This window comes from Galleria mellonella, unplaced genomic scaffold (genome assembly GCF_026898425.1).
Source record: "Galleria mellonella isolate WM207_F2 unplaced genomic scaffold, CSIRO_AGI_GalMel_v1 utg312, whole genome shotgun sequence".
In the NCBI taxonomy this organism is placed as follows: domain Eukaryota; kingdom Metazoa; phylum Arthropoda; class Insecta; order Lepidoptera; family Pyralidae; genus Galleria; species Galleria mellonella.
Genome location: NW_026442074.1, coordinates 4,663,703 through 4,683,083, shown reverse-complemented (window position 1 = coordinate 4,683,083; position 19,381 = coordinate 4,663,703). Strand labels below are relative to the sequence as shown.

At 32.4% G+C, this 19,381-nt stretch overlaps 2 protein-coding genes across 7 annotated transcripts in view; one reads left to right on the top strand and one right to left on the bottom strand.

Annotated features, from left to right (window-relative positions):
• The window catches only part of LOC113515226 (flotillin-2), a 293,605-nt gene extending 283,533 nt beyond the window's left edge, over positions 1–10,072 (top strand). For 3 of the 6 annotated variants that reach the window (XM_052896153.1, XM_052896151.1, XM_052896154.1), the window contains 7 exons: positions 1,908–2,140; positions 4,456–4,575; positions 5,639–5,746; positions 6,154–6,260; positions 6,431–6,614; positions 7,808–7,985; positions 8,811–10,072. In XM_052896153.1, the coding sequence (XP_052752113.1) occupies positions 1,908–2,140; positions 4,456–4,575; positions 5,639–5,746; positions 6,154–6,260; positions 6,431–6,614; positions 7,808–7,985; positions 8,811–8,860 (980 nt within the window). In that variant the 3' untranslated portion in view covers positions 8,861–10,072. Of the gene's footprint in view, positions 1–384; positions 586–1,907; positions 2,141–4,455; positions 4,576–5,638; positions 5,747–6,153; positions 6,261–6,430; positions 6,615–7,807; positions 7,986–8,810 lie in introns of all 6 variants that reach the window. The other 3 variants (XM_052896155.1, XM_052896156.1, XM_052896152.1) reach the window with 2 other exon arrangements.
• On the bottom strand, positions 10,044–17,075 carry LOC113515227 (L-asparaginase-like). The gene is made up of 9 exons (XM_052896157.1): positions 16,796–17,075; positions 16,335–16,454; positions 15,330–15,442; positions 14,370–14,495; positions 14,024–14,148; positions 12,880–13,112; positions 12,351–12,511; positions 11,057–11,170; positions 10,044–10,198 (listed from the first exon to the last, which is right to left on the bottom strand). Exons 1-9 carry the CDS (start codon positions 16,866–16,868, stop codon positions 10,151–10,153), a joined length of 1,113 nt encoding a protein of 370 aa, XP_052752117.1. The 5' UTR covers positions 16,869–17,075; the 3' UTR covers positions 10,044–10,150.
• Positions 17,076–19,381: the final 2,306 nt, after the last annotated feature.

Genomic DNA, 19,381 nt, shown 5'->3' with positions numbered 1-19,381 from the left:
AACTATTGAATTTAAAAAATGTACATGAAAATTCTATCTTATCTAAATCAAAATGAAGACCTTATTTTCCTACTCTTTTTAGCCTAATTTTTCCGCCTTTAATTAAATTACTGATCTCAAACATAGAATAAAGTATACAAAAGTTTTACGTTAATAATATATTTGGAATCCTTACCAGTATTATAAATTTGGTAGCAAGTTGTTAGTTTCATTCCTCTTGGCGTTATAATGCCTCGACTCATCTTCATGAAATTTGGTTAACACAGACTATGAGATGGAGAAGAACATAGGCTACTTTTTATTATTGTAAATCAATATATCCCGGTCACACATATGAAGTCGCAAGTAAAAACTAGTTTAATAACTCACAAATAACACTTTCAGTTGTTTTAAATCAGCAATATTAATTTTTTAAACGAGTCTTCCATATATTACTACATAATAATAAAGTGTTTATATAATGTAGTGATAGTGTAGTATTATATAGTAAAAGCCGTTATTGAAAACTGACAATATGGAGATGTTACGTTTAATACTGCTACCAATTGGGCTGACCATCAGTTTGACGTACCTGAACGTAAAAAAGTAAGTCCAATTGCTTATTATTATTTTTATGCAATTTAAATGTTTCTATGGAAGTTGGTAAACATGAACAGTATCAAGGATATATCCAGTACAGAAATACACTATAACGCCCATGATACCCTTCATTTCTTACCATTATACTCAGTCGTTACTGCCATATCTCGCCCTTATCGATGTAAACAATTTTTGTATAAGGTCTCCCTCTGTTTGTATAATAATTTATCAACTTTTTTATTCTTAAATTTTTAACGGTACTAAAACAATATAATCATAAATGAATGAATGAGTATATTTTATCTTTTACAACAATGAGAATACATGTAGATATTGTCAACAATGAATCAGTGATCAGAAACCTCGTTTATTTGTATAGATATTTTATCCTTCCTTGTACCTATAAACTCGGACGTTTTAAATGCTTACTTAGATTACAAATTCAACAAAGCGTTACGGGAAAGTTGTGTTGTGACATTGAAGGGAACTAATTTATTTGCCTTTACAACATTGGAAATTTCCGTCAAATCTACTATATCCGACATTGAACAAATTTATTTCCGGTCGTCATTTTTCCAGTTTGCAAGATAATATGATGATGGTGTTAAAAAATATATGGTATTATATAGAATATAGTTATACGATTTAATATGAATACAATAATGCGATTTATATGCCCATTCGGAAAAAAATATTAAGTTTTGTATATCAAAATACTTAAATATCTTTCATTATAAAAAGTTATCATAGCCTTCTGATCACATCGTTTTCTCGAACAATCATTCTGGGAATCACTATAGTTATCGGAGACTGTAATATTTTATGTCATTTCCGAAAACTCTAAGTATATGCAATATTGCACTGCATTTATGTATTTTTTGTTCTTTCAACCGATTAGGTACTCATATATTTTATTTGTTCTTAAAAATCTCCATGCCTATAACAAGCGGCATGTGCTGTCATATTAAGAGCACTTATCGAAGTCACCTGTGCATTTTCGAAAATACGTATTTATTTAAATATTATTGATTATTTAAAAAGCACTTTCATAACGAAATAGAACGTTAATAAAAAAAATTATATAAATTTTCCTCAAAAGTTTTGAAACTACTCTATAATATTCAAATTTTCAACATTTGTTTAAATTTTGTCAAACTTTATTCTAAATGCTCTTTAGAGCTTGCGCAAATAAAAAAATGTTGCCTATTGTTTTAAATGTCCATCTACGATAATAGAATATGCACACCGAGGATAAACTGCGATGTCAGGCCCCAATTAATTAATTACAGACAAGACTCTATTTAATGTATATATTTCATTGTCAACAGGAACTCTTACAGTAGAAGAGGTGTACAAGGACAGAGATCAATTCGCTGGACTAGTCCGCGAGGTGGCGGCACCGGACGTCGGCCGAATGGGCATCGAGATCCTGTCGTTCACGATCAAAGACGTGTACGATGACGTCCAGTATTTAGCTAGCTTGGGGAAGGCGCAGACGGCGGTGGTAAAACGGGACGCAGACATCGGAGTCGCGCAAGCTAACAGGGACGCAGGAATCAGAGTGAGTATTTTCTTTTTAATGGATGTTGGTTGAATTTTAACTCCACCTGCGTTATTAGTATATACTAACGGGACACCAGTTAAAGATGATAGGTGAGGATGAAGTCAGGTCTGTGGACCCTCTATAACGAATTAACCAGGAATTAACCACAATGGTTTCCAGGGAAATTGCGTGGAGAACATTTGATAAGATGTATTGCTAGTAATTAGGATTTCATTAATAAAAATCTCCCTCCTCACAGAGCATGTACTTGACACTATTCTTTAACTAATTATATAAGGGTAGCGTCCGGTGGCATTAAGATTTTATAGGCCATGAAAGTCTCTGATGTCGGCCTACCTGAGCCCTTTTCGGAGAGCAAGGAGACCCGTCGTAGTCACCTTTGGCGTGACCTAACGGATAACGGCTTTACATGCCCCAGATGGCGATGAGCTTCGGAAAGCTCTGAGACTTAATGCTAGTAATACTAAAAAAATAGATAAAGATTGATAATACTAGTAGCAGACTGTATTACTACTAAGCTTTATCATGTTTACTCTCTTATAAAATTATTATCGAATGCAGCAAGCCTTTTTATTACCACCCTTTCGAAAATATTTCTTAGGATGCTATTATTATCGATTATTTAAACTATTCGACATAAATGTCACCTAGAATTCATACCAGAGTTCAACAATTACATGTTTTGCTATCTAAATGTGTAAGATAAAAACAACCAGGAATTATATCGAATGAATAAACGGACTCAAAAGTATAACATTTTTCGAATTGTTAGAATTGTCAAGATTTACTTATGGGCAGCAAGCCTTTAAAGACCTTAGAAGGTGCCTTTTTATTATAAAACCTATCTCACTCACCTTATTTCTCTACCTTTACCGGAGTTCTCGTATCAACTAGAATATTATATTCGCTTCCAATTTTCCAAATTCCCTTTGGAATTCTATTACGGAAAGACTCAATATATGTGCCTCTACTATATAAGACTTCGATTTGAAACGAACTACACCATCTGAATTCATATGTTTAGATAGAATGTTTACATGAAAAATTACCATCCGATGGCAGTAACAATAATGTAGATGAGATTTTCAGTTGTTCAAAATAGTTTTGCGTTTTTTTAAATCATAACCAAATATTTATATATTTACTCATATAAATAAGGAAAATACTTGTACTAGTTTGTCAAAGTAGGATCAATGGTAGAAAATCTCTTATCGACATCCAAAAGCTGCAGCTTTCACGTACTTTACAAATACATATAAAACATCTCTAAGTATATATAGGTGACAAACTTTTTGCACCGCTGGAATAGATACGACCCTCTTACCTATTTCTCTTCTGTTAAAAAACAAACACGTGTTATTTCGCTTCAGTTCGAAGAATACTATGGCTAGTAGAGTGTATATATATATCATTAGTCTTTTCATCGTTGCTCTCATAGTTTCAGTATATAGGAGTTGAGATAGTATCTAATTTAATGATTAAATTTTTGATGACCACGATATTGTCCATGTACAATTAGTAAAAAGGTGAAAAATAGTAAAACTTTATACTAAGGCTTTATAGTTCGTTAAATATTTAATCTGCTTATCCTATGAAAAAAAAATTACGAAATAGTTCTTCCTATAATTGTATGTAATTAAATTTCGCAATTATAGAACTTAGATAAAGTTATTAATGACGATATTAAAAGATATCGGGCACTGATGACCTTTCCTAGTTATACTATTATGGAAAACTACCTTTATTCTGGACGACATATTATACTCATATCATACATGATCACAGATTTATCTGCGAATATATATCATATTACATTTTAAATGCAATAATAATAATTATTAAAAATAATTGAATCTATCACCTCGTCCTGTATTATAGTATATACTTGCATAGCTGTACTTTGGCTATTGGGATGGGCAGTGGCATATAGTAGTGAAATTACAGGATACGAAAGTATTACATCCACGTTCATAGGAAAGGCAATATATGAGAGGTGCCAAGGCATCACAGTTAGGTCCATGGTGCTATTAATTAATGTCTATAGGCAAGGATAATCACTTTTCATAAGGTGGGACATTATCATGTTTGTGGTTCTAACTATAATAAACAAAATCTAACTTAATAAGAAACTCATTTTATGATCATCACGTAATGTGAAGAGTTTTCAATGTCAATCAATAATTATAAAACAACAGCGCTGAGTATAATTTTAAACAATCTAAGAGTACAATTTTTAAATACAAGCACTAGCACGCTGTAGGAGCAAAATGTCTACTCACCTACTCATAAAATACTGGTTTATTTATTTTCAGGAAGCGGAGTGTGAGAAAAGTGCAATGGATGTTAAATACGCGATGGACACTAAGATTGAGGACAATACGAGACTGTTCAAACTACAAAAGGCTCAGTTCGATCAAGAAGTCAACACTGCTGTGAGTACAAATGCTGATATTAATTTTTGGTTCGCCATCTTAAAAAATGATTTTTTTATTTTTGGATCACGATACCAAAAAGTGAAAAATATCTTCTGAGAGAACTATCATTAATATAAATTGGTATAAAATAAAATATAATAAAATTATTAAAAAAGACTTAACAAGATTTTTTTGTCTCTTGTTATCTGCAATCGGCTCTTCCAAAGCAGCCATAACCAGAGGGAGACTTTGTACAAAAGTCGATTGCTTGGGTACCTCTGTCCCATTCGTGTTTCTACCGTGAAACAGTTGTGTTTGCATGGCTGTGTTTCGATTTGAAGAGTGGGATATGGCGTGAATTTACAGGGTACAGAGGAATAACATCTGAGTCCTCAGGAGTGGCAAAGCATGGGGGTATCATGGGCGAAACAGTGTACTCTGTTATGTCCATGGTACTGCTCATGTCTATAGGCGACGGTTACCACTTTCCATCAGGTGGGCCGTCAGCTTGTTTGCCATTCTAAGTTGTATAAAATAAAAAAGTATCTTGTGTGAAAATTTGTATTTTGAAGAGCAGTCCACTGACAGCTCCCTCAGAATGATTTTGTAAAGACCTTCAAGCTCTAGTGTTAATGTTAACAGGATTAAATAGATCATTATTCTTTACCAGTGCACTTTACGGATATAATAATACGATTTGTCCCGTGAAACCGTATTAATGCTATAACATTACGCCCTCACCGCGAGATACCGTAGGCTGGGTATACGAAATGAATCATTATTATTGTGATAATGGCGAAGGCCTAGAGTAATTGACTATTAACGCTTGAAATGATAACAATAATAAATAAATATAAGCCCCCTGATGGGCAAGAATTAAGGTCCCAGATCAAAAATTTATGTACCTATCTCATAATAGTAATTTTAAATACCTATTATGGATTTAAAAAATTAGCAGACATATTTTTATCTGAGTTGACTTACTATACTCATATTTATCTAATATTTCTGGTTTTTTTATAGCGACATACTATTTTTTTTTTAATTGTGATGTTCAATTGTTTATATTTTTTATTTGCAGAAAGCAGAAGCCGCTCTAGCGTACGAACTACAAGCAGCCAAGATAAAACAGAAAATAAGAAACGAAGAAATACAAATAGAGGTTGTGGAACGTCGTAAACAAATTGAGGTACTTAAAAAGATATAAGTAATATAGAAACACCTCCATAATGTATCTCTCCACTTTATTCGCAGAAATATTGTATTATTCAGTGTTTATGAACATTATTTAACAGTTTTCAACAGTTTAAAAATATTAAAAAATATCATATGAAATACTGAAGAAATGGTGAAGTTATGAAAGTTTTGTGAGTCATAGTGTATTAATAGTTGTTGGCTTTAATTGTGTATTAAAATAAATAAAAATACTTTTGATAAGGAAGTCCTAATCGCAATTACAATAATAATTGCTTTATTTTACTCAATATTCTCTGTCTGGGTATATAGGTAGACGTTATGGGGTCGTAACGGACTTATTATGAATATAGAATAAATTACTCCATTTCGTCGTCACCATAAAAGTACTTTTATCATCAGGTGGAACAGCAAGAGATCTTACGCCGTGAGGAGGAGTTGATATCAACAGTACGACTGCCAGCTGAGGCCGAAGCTTATCGACTGCAGACCATTGCTGAGGGAAAACGGTAAATTTGCCTCTCCTGCTTAAATAACAACCTTACTTTTACGTCCCACGCCCTAGTTTCACGAAAAGAAAATAAACACTAAAAGAAGTAGATATTTCGACTCTTATGGCTTTTTTGTAGTATAAATTCGTCTATTAAAATGACTAATCTAATCTGTATTAACATTACAGCACCCAAACAGTAGAAGCTGCGAAAGCCGACGCGGAGCGCATCAAGGTAGTCGGCTTAGCGGAGGCAACCGCTATCGGCGACGTTGGCAAAGCTGATGCTGAGAGAATGCTCGCCAAAGCGAAGGTTTACAAACAGTACGGCGACGCCGCTATCATGGCGCTAGTGCTGGAAGCTCTGCCTAAGGTAATGTATTACTGCAACCCAATATTTCACTGCTAGACTCCAAACTTAAATCGCTTCCTATAAAAAAAGGGTATTTTTTATTTTGATGGCTGAAAATGGTATGGTAACCCCGCCTGCGCTAACGGGATACACCGGCGGAGCACCAGTAAAGGATGATAGATGAGAATGAAAACAGGCCAGTTAGCACACCATGATGAATTCATCAGGAATTAATCATGATAGTTTCCAGGGGGAACCGCGAGGAGGTCGACTTGGTTGGGTATATTGCTAGTAATGGGATTCTCAGTCTCCATTGCTAACAATCCCTCCCCCCCCCCCTCCAAAAAAAAAAGGGTATTAACCTATTCAGTATCATCAATAAATTAACCTACATTAGCATACATCATATGGTATGTTTCAGTTTTATCGAAATTCCCATAGAAACACTCAGTAAATGAAATTCTTAAGTAATGGAAATATTCAAGCATTCGTTTCATTGTTTCTGCATACTCTAACGAGAGAGATTTATGTATGAAAACATTTAAGCAATTAATCGTTTTTAAATTTATACTATTATTAAACGTAAGCAGACTGCAATTTGGTTAAATCCATTACTCATTCGTTTACATTTCCATTACATTAAAACAGGCTATAATTAATCTCTATTCAAGTGCCTCTGATCTGACTAAACCAAAAAGTCAGAGACATTTTATTATTGGAATTATAGATGTGAGCATATTTACTTTTTAATTTTATTTAACAATCTTTATAACTACACTAATGGAAAAAATTAAGGGGTCAAAGAAAATTCAAATTTTAGGTCATTTCCAATAGGCTGGAAATTTGGAGAAAATCATCGTAGACATATAAAAAAAAAAGAAAATTGTAGCTCTAAGTGTCTAGTTTTTGGTTCTAAACTCAAAAAAATCGAGTTTTTTTTATCTCTTAATTTTTTTATTAGTGTATAATAACATTAATATTACTTATCATTTAATATCACTATGTCATTTCCATCGTCGAAGTATACTCACAATTAATAATAAGTATAAAATAATAAATGCCATTAGACATAACACAGTAGCATCTAGTCCTAAATTAAGCAAAGCTCGTGGTTATGGGTTTTTTGTAACAATTTCATTTAGAAAACACCCAAACGATCAAACCGACATAGCCATGAATACTAACATTTCTATTAAATTATCAATTGTCCACAGATCGCAGCAGAAGTGTCGGCGCCGTTGGCTCGCACCGACGAGATCGTCCTAGTTGGCGACAGTGGCGCCACCGGGGAGGTGGCGCGGCTCGCCGGCGGCCTGCCGCCCGCCATCAAGACGCTCACCGGGCTTGATATCAACCAGGTCCTGAAGCGGCTACATCCTAACGGTACTGCAGGTAAACTTACTACTTGTTATTATTTCAACCATTAACTGTTCACTGCTGAACATAAGGGGAGTTTTGCCAGTAGTTGCCACGCTTGGTAGGCGGATTGACAACGACAGTCAGGCTTCCAGAGGCGTTTTAAGAGAAACGCTGCTGCCCATCCCTCGCCCTCCCTTAGTTAAATCCTCTTACGACTCCCACGGTAAAGGAAGGGTGGCCCGTTCTATGCCGGGGCACACACGGCGTACTTACTACTCACATGACCAATAAACATAAGAATATACAGATCGAACCAGACTATCCAAGTACTCCGGTAACAACTTCTGACAGTATAACCACAAACAAGCTGACGGCCCACCTGATGGAAAGTGGTAATCGTCGCCTATAGACATGAGCAGTACTATGGACATAACACAGTATACTGTTTCGCCCATGATACTCCCCATGCGTTGCCATTCCTAAGGACTAAGGTATTATGCCTGTATACCCTAAAAATTCACTGCCTTCAAACCGAAACACAGCCATGCAAATACAACAACTTCACGGTAGAAACACGAATAAGACAGAGGTACTCAAGCAAACAACTTTTGTACAATATTTTTATTCGAATAAACTTAAATGTAAGCATTTATTTTTTTATTACCATTCGGAATGCAATTTCAGCCAGGAAGAACAAGCAAGATACCTAGCTGTTACTTTATAGACATAAATAACACCATGGACATCACAAAATATAATATGGCGCCCATCGTACCTCTCATATTTTCCCATATCATCAAACTGTCATTCCACTTTCTTAATTATTTGCAAGATAATTAACATACTCCATTGTTCCAGAAGAATCCAACCTCGCAGCAGCCACAAGCAAGAAGGTAGCAGCATGCTAAACTCATTAGGAAAAACCCCATCAACTTGAATTGTTCTTAATAGTATATTTACATTCTATGATGGGTCAAACCAATGTTGCCATATTTTTTCGATCAAACAGAACAGTCGAAAATTCACATACCTAGTATTTATGTTTCCTTGTTTTTTTTCTTATAAAAGAGCAATGGAGCACCGATTTAAGTTACCATTATGATACTGCGAGTTAGGAGTTCAGACGTATTGCTTATACTCTTCGTATACTTTGCATGAATATTTTTGAAAATAATCTCGGTAATAACACCCAAATACTTTGAGAAAAAATTCGATAAAGTTGCGCCTCAAAACAGACACTAACAAAAATTGTATTATCAGTGTATTGTATTACCATTTATAAAAAAAAAAAAAATTAGACTAAAGATTTCCAAAGAAAACACCCTGTGGTATTATTGAGCATGTAGACTAAATTTAATTGAGCTTAGAATTTAATTAAACCGAAAAGGGAGGCGTGTAATTGGCTTACCCAGATCTCAATATCTGATAATTCAAGTTATGTTTTTTTTTGAACAAAATTCTTAGTAAAAAGTCTCAAAGTAACTAGAATTTTGATATTTATTTAAACAATCACTTAAAATTATGAAATAAATATTATATCTATTTTTCATTGTAATAATATACAATGACACAATTCATATATTAGATTGTGTAAGATAGATTTTATACTATTTTAGAATTGTCATGTTAGTATGACAACGTGATCTTTCAAGGCACTGCCTTTTTTGGAATATATTTATTTGTGGATTGGTCTTATTGATGTGTAGTTCAATCGTCACTGCAAGTGTCTCCTTTAGAAAAATCGTTTATTTATAATAAAAAATATATGCTCACGGCTATAATCACAAGAGAGGTAGTCAGAGACATTAGTCAAGTGTTGACATTGCGTTTTTTGTATTGGTAACTGAATTAGGTATATTACATTTGTGGATTCGATTGAACTTTGTGTGATGTGTGTTTATTTATAATTGGAGAATTTGCCAAAAATTATTAAACCATTTGTTACTATTCAATAATGAATATGATTTTGTTGGATTTTTCTTTTCGTTTCTTATTTGTAATAAAATGTAATTAAGCAACAGAAAGTAATATATTTTCTTTTAGAATATGTTTTGTTATAATTTTTCTTACTGTCAACATTGATATAGTGTGTGTATTGAAATAAAAAAAAATATTTTCTATTGATGTCTATTTATTTATTAATTAAATTATAATCACAAGCTTTTTTAATAATTGTTAATTATTAAAAAAGCTCATAGTTAATGCAACGGGTTGTACAATTCTCCTCGTATATTTGTCTTCATTAACTGAAATAAAGTAAAAAAAATTGTTGATAAATATCCATCTATCTCACTCATTATAACTTAATTTTTATCATTCGATAAGTTACACACAATCAAACAGTGATAGAGGGTTTTAGTTATTTAATTTTATTAGGAGCACCAAATTATCTTTGTGGGCAAACAATCAATACCCTATACCAGTGATTCTCAACCTTTTTTTTTACATATAATAACACACGCTCACATATTTAACGATTTCAAAATTTGGCGGCATACAAAGAAAAAGATAAAAATTATTTACTTACTACAACACACTGCATAAATAGTTTATGACAAAAATTTTAAATATTTGCAAAATTTGGCGGCATACTTTTAAAATTTGGCGGCACACAAAAGTGTCGCGGCACAGTGGTTGAGAATCACTGCCCTATACCATACCATATCAACAGTTAACTGTCTGCTACTAAACATAGGCCTTCCTTTATTGGGGGTTTTGCCAGTAGTTGCCACGCTGGCAAAAAAGTCAAAAATCTAAGGACTAACTGCGGGTACCCGCAGTTAGACCTTAGAGATGTTTTAAGAAGGACGCTGCTACTCATCCCTCGACCCTTTACATGGTTCCCTTACATCTTACGACACTCACGGGAAAGGAAGGGATGGCGGAATTCTATGCCTGGACCACACAATAACCGAAATGGTATGATACTGATATCTGTCTACTATGTGATATCTCGTAAATTTTCGAAACTTTTTAATGAAATGTTGTCATTAAAATGTTGAAAAATTAATTATTAATAAATATTTTTATCATTAAATTAAATTAATTAAGACTTTCTGGATATAAATGCAAGATTATTAATAATTTTCTTAGAAATGACTCACCTCAACCTTTTGTTGATAGCTAAGCTCTGTTTTAGTCAATACATATGAAAGCTTCGCGAAAGCCGCCTCTGAGGTCATATCGAATGCTGGAACTACCCCGCACTCGACCAGCAACTGACAAATTTATTTAATTCAATAAAAATAAGATTAATATATTTTAACGTAGAAGACGAACGAACGTGGTGTTTAAAAGTAATGAATTACTTTTATAATATTTCTAATATAATAAAGAAAGATAAGACAATAACTTTTGGGTTTTTTTTTACAATCAATGACTTGTTTATTGTTAAAAAATTCGAAAGTACACATTATATTTTAATTTAATCACTGCCTGTTTAACTTACGTGTAATTTGGTCGAGAAAGCTTGACTAGTTTCGGGGTCATTAAGGACCCTTAGTCTTAAGCGGCTAAGACGCAAGGTTTCTCTACCAAATTACACGTAAGTGAAACCAGTAGTTGTTACATTGAAATATATTTTTTTTGATGCTATAAGACTGATATATAAAAAGATAATGTGAAGACCGTCTATGTCTTTTACAATTTTCGTGACAGGTAAAACATAATAACATTAACGTATAAGTGGGTAATATAATTTGAAAACCACTTTACAGGGTTAAGTAATATACAGCAATATCTATATATCATAGTTACAATACACATATATGTATATTAGCTCAATAAATAATATATAAAATTCGGAGCGGTACCGGTATTTCCCATCCCTACCACTTCATCTGTAACAATTATCTAAAACGAATTAAGGTTAATATTTAAAGTTTGTATAAAAAATCATAATAAATATAACTAATACCTATTGTAATCTTATGGAGGAAACAATAAAGAGTATCTATCTATATATTTACCTATATCTCCACCTATTCGTTTACAAACCTGGAGATAGATAACTTAGTTTACTTATATGTTTACCCATCCCTTAATAAATCCAAGGTAAAGTCAATTTTTTTTTATACAACTTAGAATGGCAAACAACCTGACGGCCCACCTGATGGAAAGTGGTAACCGTCGCCTATAGACATGAGCAGTACCATGGACATAACAGAGTGTACTGTTTCGCCCATGATACCCCCATGCGTTGCCATTCCTGAGGACTCGGGTGTTATACCTCTGTACCCTGTAAATTCACGCCATATCCCACCCTTCAAACCGAAACACAGCCATGCAAACACAACTGCTTCACGGTTGAAACACGAATGGGACAAATGTACCCAAGCAAACGACTTTTGTACAAAGTCTCCCTCTGGTGAATATATAAAAATATATTAAAATCCTTACCAGTCCAGTCTCATAAATAGCCTTCCCTAATACAGTGCCGTTGATGCATTGAGTCACGTTGACCACCAACACTCCATTCTTCACCGCGCGCTCTATTTCCTTGTATACGTCCTTACGTTTGATTGGCATGTTACCATTGCCATAGGTTTCTAATACTACACCTGAAATTACAAAAATAAATCTAAATAAAAGAAAATAAAATTAGAATATTATTAGCTAAATATTGCGAGCTAAAGAATCGTTATGTCAGAGAATGTATGAGGAACGATTTAAAGAAGAAGTGATTAATTTTTTTTTTAATGTTTGTTACCTCACAACTCTGTCACTTAATCAATTTATAAAAACTTTTTTTTTTTTTTGTAGGAACGGATATATTTATAAATGAGTCTCGTAGAAATTTTATCAAAATCATTCCTTCGGTTTTTTTTTTTGTGGAAACCAATTTAATTATTTTCTTCCTTCTTGTAAGTATCTAAATCTTATAGGATATCTTCAAGCCTAACCCTTGCCCTTAAAACACCAGACTTACCGTCCATTTCAGAGAAAACCGCCCTAATAAGTTCAGGAGTAATCGTTGGTACCACTTTAAGCAAGTACACCTTCGTTGACAGCCGGTCATGTAGTCTGCACTCATTGGGGACCGAACCTTGAGAGTGAATTAGCATCTTGAGATCCACATCCAAAGTGGTTTTGGCTTCCAATAGAGGAGGGAAGTTCGGAGAGTCGAACGCGTAAATACGAGTATTTGATACTTTTTTTACCCTGAAAAAAATGTAATTAAAAATCAATTTTATATACCGTAAGTATCTATTATGGAACAGTTTACCACTAGTTTTTAAACCTTTTAAAATTATTAATATAAAAGAAAATAAATTTTGCATTCTAAATACGAGTAACTTTGCATTTTCAATTTAACTCACGAGTTTGGGCACATTTACTGGATAGGTATTTTCCAAGGCATATATCTAGAAAATAATATGGTTTAGCATTTCTCTTTCTTAGTCCTCAGAAATGGCCACGCCTGATGCTGATACCATGGACGTCACGAGATATGAACTGATATCCATAGTACTGTTCATGTCTATAAGCAATGGTTATTTGATTTAAACTATTTTGTTTAATTCCGCTACCATTAGTATGTGTGTGACTGTCAACGAAGATTGTCTGTCATTCGAAGATTGACCGCCACTATTACTAAGTTCCACAAACATATCCGACTGCCATTTTGTTTGCGCATATTTTGCTACACGTGTTTTATCTCTAAACGAGGTATCTTTAGGCAAATTATTAGATAGTTGCTCGGATCGAACCGTACTATTATATACTAATGGTAGCGGAATTAAACACAATTCAAATCAAATACCTAGTGATATAGAATTCCACAAGATAACACCTGGTTAAGTAAAATATTTAAAATAGTTCATATAATATGTCGGTAGGGGCCGCCCTAGACGGACGTATGTTGACCAAATAGGCGACATGCTGAAAAAAAGCCAAGTTAAAAGTACCCGTAACCGGCGAGCGTGTATGAAAAGATTGATGAATATTAAAGAAGCGAAAGAGGTTTGTTTGAATCGAAGCATTTGGCGTTCCATTGTTTCTGCCTACCCTAATGGGAGACAGTCGTGACAGATATGTATGTATGTATGATATAATAAATTATATTTACTGACCTGTTACCTCTAAACAACTTGGAACCAAAGAAGACCGTAACCTCAGGTATGTATTGGGTGGCCGCAATCAATACAGCACACAGGAAGTTGTTGTTCCCATCGCTACGAGGTTGGAAGATTGGTATCTATTAATTAAATAAGTTATTAATGAACATTGTATAATTTGTATAATAAAAAATAAAAATAAATGAACTGAAAGTGATACCTCTGGTGTTCAAAACGTTTAAAGCGATGGCAGCTTACCATAAGGTAACCTTAAGCATAGGTACAGTCCCAAGTCATAATATTGTATTTAAAAGTAGTAATATCATATATTATCATTCGAGTACATATAAAATAAACATACCTGAGCACCTGTGAGTACAACTGTCTTTCCAACAGACTCCAGTATGAACGAGAGTAACGAAGCACCGTACGCCGTGGTGTCAGTACCGTGGAGGACTACAAATCCATCGTAGTCATGATAGTACTTCTGTAACCGATAGATAGGTTTCTTTATACCACTGGTAAACAAGGTGGTAAACAAACTTACGGCCCACCTGATGATAAGCGGTTACCGTAGTCTATAAACGCCTGTAATACCAGAGGGACGTACGCGTTGCTGACCTAAAAAAGGTACAGTCTGTACCAATAGATCTAAATGAAATTATAGCCAAGTTTTATAGAAATTTATACAAAAAAGCTCACTAAATGAAATTAATGACAATTTGAAACATTTAGTCAATCGTTAATAAAATTAATTTCTTATGTAAAGACTCATCTTTTCAACCGACTTCAATAAAGAAAGATATACTTAATTAGATTGTATTTTTATTGTTTGTCAACTCATAACTTCGTCATTTATACACAGATTTGAAAAATTCCTTTTTATCTTAAATAATATACTTTGATTCCATTGAAAATTTATCAAAATCCATTCAATAAGTAGTCAATAGTTTATATTGAAGTTAGTTGTTTTTTTTTTGTGGTACACAATTAGAAAAATAATTAAACAAAATCTTAAATTATTAATGTCTAGGCATCACTTAAATTACCAAACACTGACATACATCGACTGCATTCTTTAAGTTAAATTTACGATATTTACGACAATCGACAAATATTATGTAGGTATAAATCATTTTTATCATCATCATTATTTGTGGCACAGTGTCCCCAAAACCATCGGATACAGTGTAGTAAGAATATTAACATGACTCTATAACTCTCATAAATAATACACCCGCTTATTATAATAAAATTAGATCGACTTATAGGCAAATAGGTTTTTCCTAAGAATATAAACATGTATAGTATTCTTTTTTACCTTTATGTCCCGAGCCATTTTGAGCCAATCATCGATAACGAAGTCCGAAGAGTCTTTGAGTTCCTCATATTCATATATTTTGTATAATACCTTCAATTCGGTATCCTTGCCATCTACAATGTAAATATTATTTGAACTATAAACTTAAAACTTAAAGTTAACAACGACTCATATTATTCTTAATATCAATATTTTATCATTATATTGGGTCCCTCTATATCACTCGTTTTTACCATGAATCAAGAGCTTGAATAGCTGTTTCGTAGTAATAGATTGTAAAGGAATATGGCTATGAAATTACAGGTTATAAAGGTATAACACCATAGTCCTCAGAAATAGCAACGCATTAGTATTCTGTAATGAACTTGGTGCTGTTCATATCTATAGATGATGGTTATCACTTTCCATCAGGCGGACCTTTAGCTTATCATTCAAGTTGAATTTAAAAGGCTGACTGAAAAAAGAGCACTTCCTCCTTTTTATACAATTATTATGAAACACTGTAGTGAACGGTTTTTTAATGGTTAAAAATAAAGTCATCCACTCTTTGAAATCAACTTCCAGCAGCAGTATTTCCGGACCGATACGACATCATAACCTTCAAGAAAAGAGCATATTCCTTTTTAAAAGGCCGGCAGCACACCTGCAATGCTGTTGGTGTTATAAGTGATCATGGGCGGCGGTAGTCACTTACCATCAGGTGAGCCGCAAGCTCGTTTGCCCCGTGTTATAAAAAAAAAGGAACACTCACCTATGCTAACGATATTCAAAGGAAGGACACCAGTGAAAGACGAAACGATGAAGATAAAATCAGCTCAGTTTTTATGATAATAACTAAATTATTAAAAATTATACATATACTAATCACAGTTTGAATAGAATATACTCACTCTATTCTCTATTTGTATTTGACACTCTATACTCTATTGTCTATTTCATTTTGGAAAAAAAAATTATTAAATATATATAAATATAATTATAATTTATTCTCATTAATAAACTTACCAGGTAAAACAAGGTAATCCTTCTTGTCTGTAGAGGACAGGTAATCCGACCAATAATCCGCGTCGTGCAACTGAGGCAACTTCCTAATCACTTGTTCTATATTCTTCTGGGGTACCAGTACTGTCATAAACAATTATTTTATCTGATTTAGATTATTCTTATATATAAAAACATAACTTAATGTAATTATTGGATTTTTAAATACCTCAGTTCACTTATTTCTGCTAATCTGAAGAAACTATTTCAATTATTTTTGTTCATAGCTGTATTTGTTTCAATATAAAACGTGAAATATTTTCAAATTCACTTCAAACTACTCTAAAGATAACTCTTAGCTATAGAGTAAAAATAGGATAAAAATGTTCTCTCTTAACCAGCTAAAGATACCAAATCATATGTACATTAACTAATCAACATTAGATCTTATGGTTATATAAAATATAAAGTGTATAATTAATTACCTCCTTTTTCATTCTTCAACATTCCAAAAGTTCCTCCTGTGTAAATAACCAGCACCCTTTTTATTTGCACCATTTTATATATAAAATTACTTTTTTATTATATTAACGACCTAATTACAATATTAGTTTAATTTAATTGATAATACACTAGATGACGTTCCTTCAATTGTTCAACATCCGATAAGATGTGCTGTTGCTTAATAATTCAAGTCACAATATACTGTCATAATACATATGTTACTGGGTCAAAGCTGTATGTTCAACTTGTTTGTGTTATCTGAGGGGCAAGATATTATATATATATATATATATATATATATATATATATATATATATATATATATATATAAGGGAAGAATATAAGTAAATATATTATAAACAAGTCATTGTATTCATTACTTAGTTTACTACAGATTAATTTGAGACTGTTGTATTTACGTTTTTGTATATAGCTTATATTTATGAAAATTATATCACGTAATTTGGGATACAATATAGACAAAGTAACTAAAAATGCTTCTTTATGGCTTATTTTATCGTATGTAAAATCTGCGTATATCTTTATTATCGTATGTGTTTATGTTGTTTTGTTACCTTATAAATAGTGCCGTAAATGCTTAACCGATCACTATGAAATTTCGTATACATGTACTATATAGGATAGAGAAGGATATAGGCTAAGGTTTTTATCCTTTTTCCTTAGTCAGTAAACATGCCCTAATCAAGCGGATGAAGTCGTGAGTAAAAACTAGTAATATTATAAATGCGAAAGTGAGTTTGTTTGTTTGATTGTTTTACCCTTGGCATTTTAATGGCTTAACCAATCACTATAAATTTAATATACTAGTACTTACTATACGAGATGAAGGCATAAGTAACTTTTTATCTTGAACTAAAACTAGCAAAATTTTGTGGTGTAAATCTATACTATATAATAAATCTGTAGAGAGGTCAATTCTGTACATGAAATATATTTCCAAAATAACTATCAGGGGGTGATTAGTAATTGATACTAATGCCAAAAATGTAATCAGTAAAATTTTTGTCTGTCTGTATGTTCGTTATAGAAACAAAAACTACTCGACGGATTTTAACGAAACTTGGTACTTCTTCATTTTTTATACTCCTGGGCAGGTTATAGTATACTTTTCATCACGCTACGATCAATAGGAGCAGAGCAGTGAAGGGAAATGTTGGGAAAACGGAAGTAGTTTTTCCATTTTTGTCCGTCGCGTGTTATATTTAATGGCCACTTTTTAAAAAGTAAAAATGTAATTGTAAATTCATAATTTAGATATTACATTATAAGACTCACAAAATTGCCTATTTAGTGTAACAATTGTTAAAAAAAATTCTCCGTGTGTTGACTGCTTTAGATGTGACCTCGTCAATATTACATAATGTGATAGATTAATTGTAGTATTATCTATTATGAACTGTTAGTAAGAAATGAAACGCCGCTTCGTATTGAAAAGTTGTACTGATAATGAACAATAAATAGAATAAAATATATATATCACTAATACTTAATTATAATAATAATACAATGTAGATATCTTTTTTTTTCAGCTTTAAAGTGGAGTTTTTGGTATTGGCATGCCATCTTTGGAATTCGATATATATTTATACCTGTTCTGATTGAACTAAATTCTTTTTGAAATATAAATATGAATGTGCTTTGGAGCATTGAAGAGAAAAATTTGTAAATTATAAACCGGAGATCAACAGCACCTTAGATCAGTATAATAAATATTGGTTGTATTTACAATGAAAAGGTTAAAATAAAGTTATGATTAAAAATTTGCTATGAACTCGCCTAATCTCGCCAAATAAGTAGTTAACCTATTTTAAGGATTTTTTTTAATATAAATAAAATACATATACAATAAAAAATAGTTTTTATTTAATATTTGTTCGATTCTGTACAAGATAGCTATTATCACATTAAAGTGATCATTATAAATTGTAGAGATCACTCGTCAACACAAACCGCTAAAATCGAAATTTGAACAATTTGTATCGTGGTCTGAGTTGCAATCCTAAATATTTGTTCTTCACTTTTTTATAGTACACATATGCACCTACCTACATTCTTAGTTTATTAACAAAAACATTTTTAAAACAATATATAAAAATAAACTGATACCATTTCTATTTTTTACCTAATAGTTCCTACTATATGTTAGGGTACAAGGGCATAACATCAAAATCCTCAGAAATGGCAACGCATTAGGGATACCATGGATATTACAAGATTCAAAAATAAAAACATAATAAATGCAAATGTTAATATATATATCGACATATTTAGCTTATATTATAAAATATATAAAAAAATATGTATTTATAAACAAATTTATATATACTATAATACAAATACACAACATGTAGGTTACAGACAATTTAAAATTTTATATACATTTAGTACTAGCCTATATTGTTGCGTTTTGACTAGTTTTTGGGGTAATTTAGTCATACGAGTAGGTAGAAAAATGATGCGTTTCCTCTTAATGCGTTTATTCGAATAATAATGCGTTACAAAATTTTATGAACTGAGGTGAATAGGACAATAAGGGTCAATGGCTT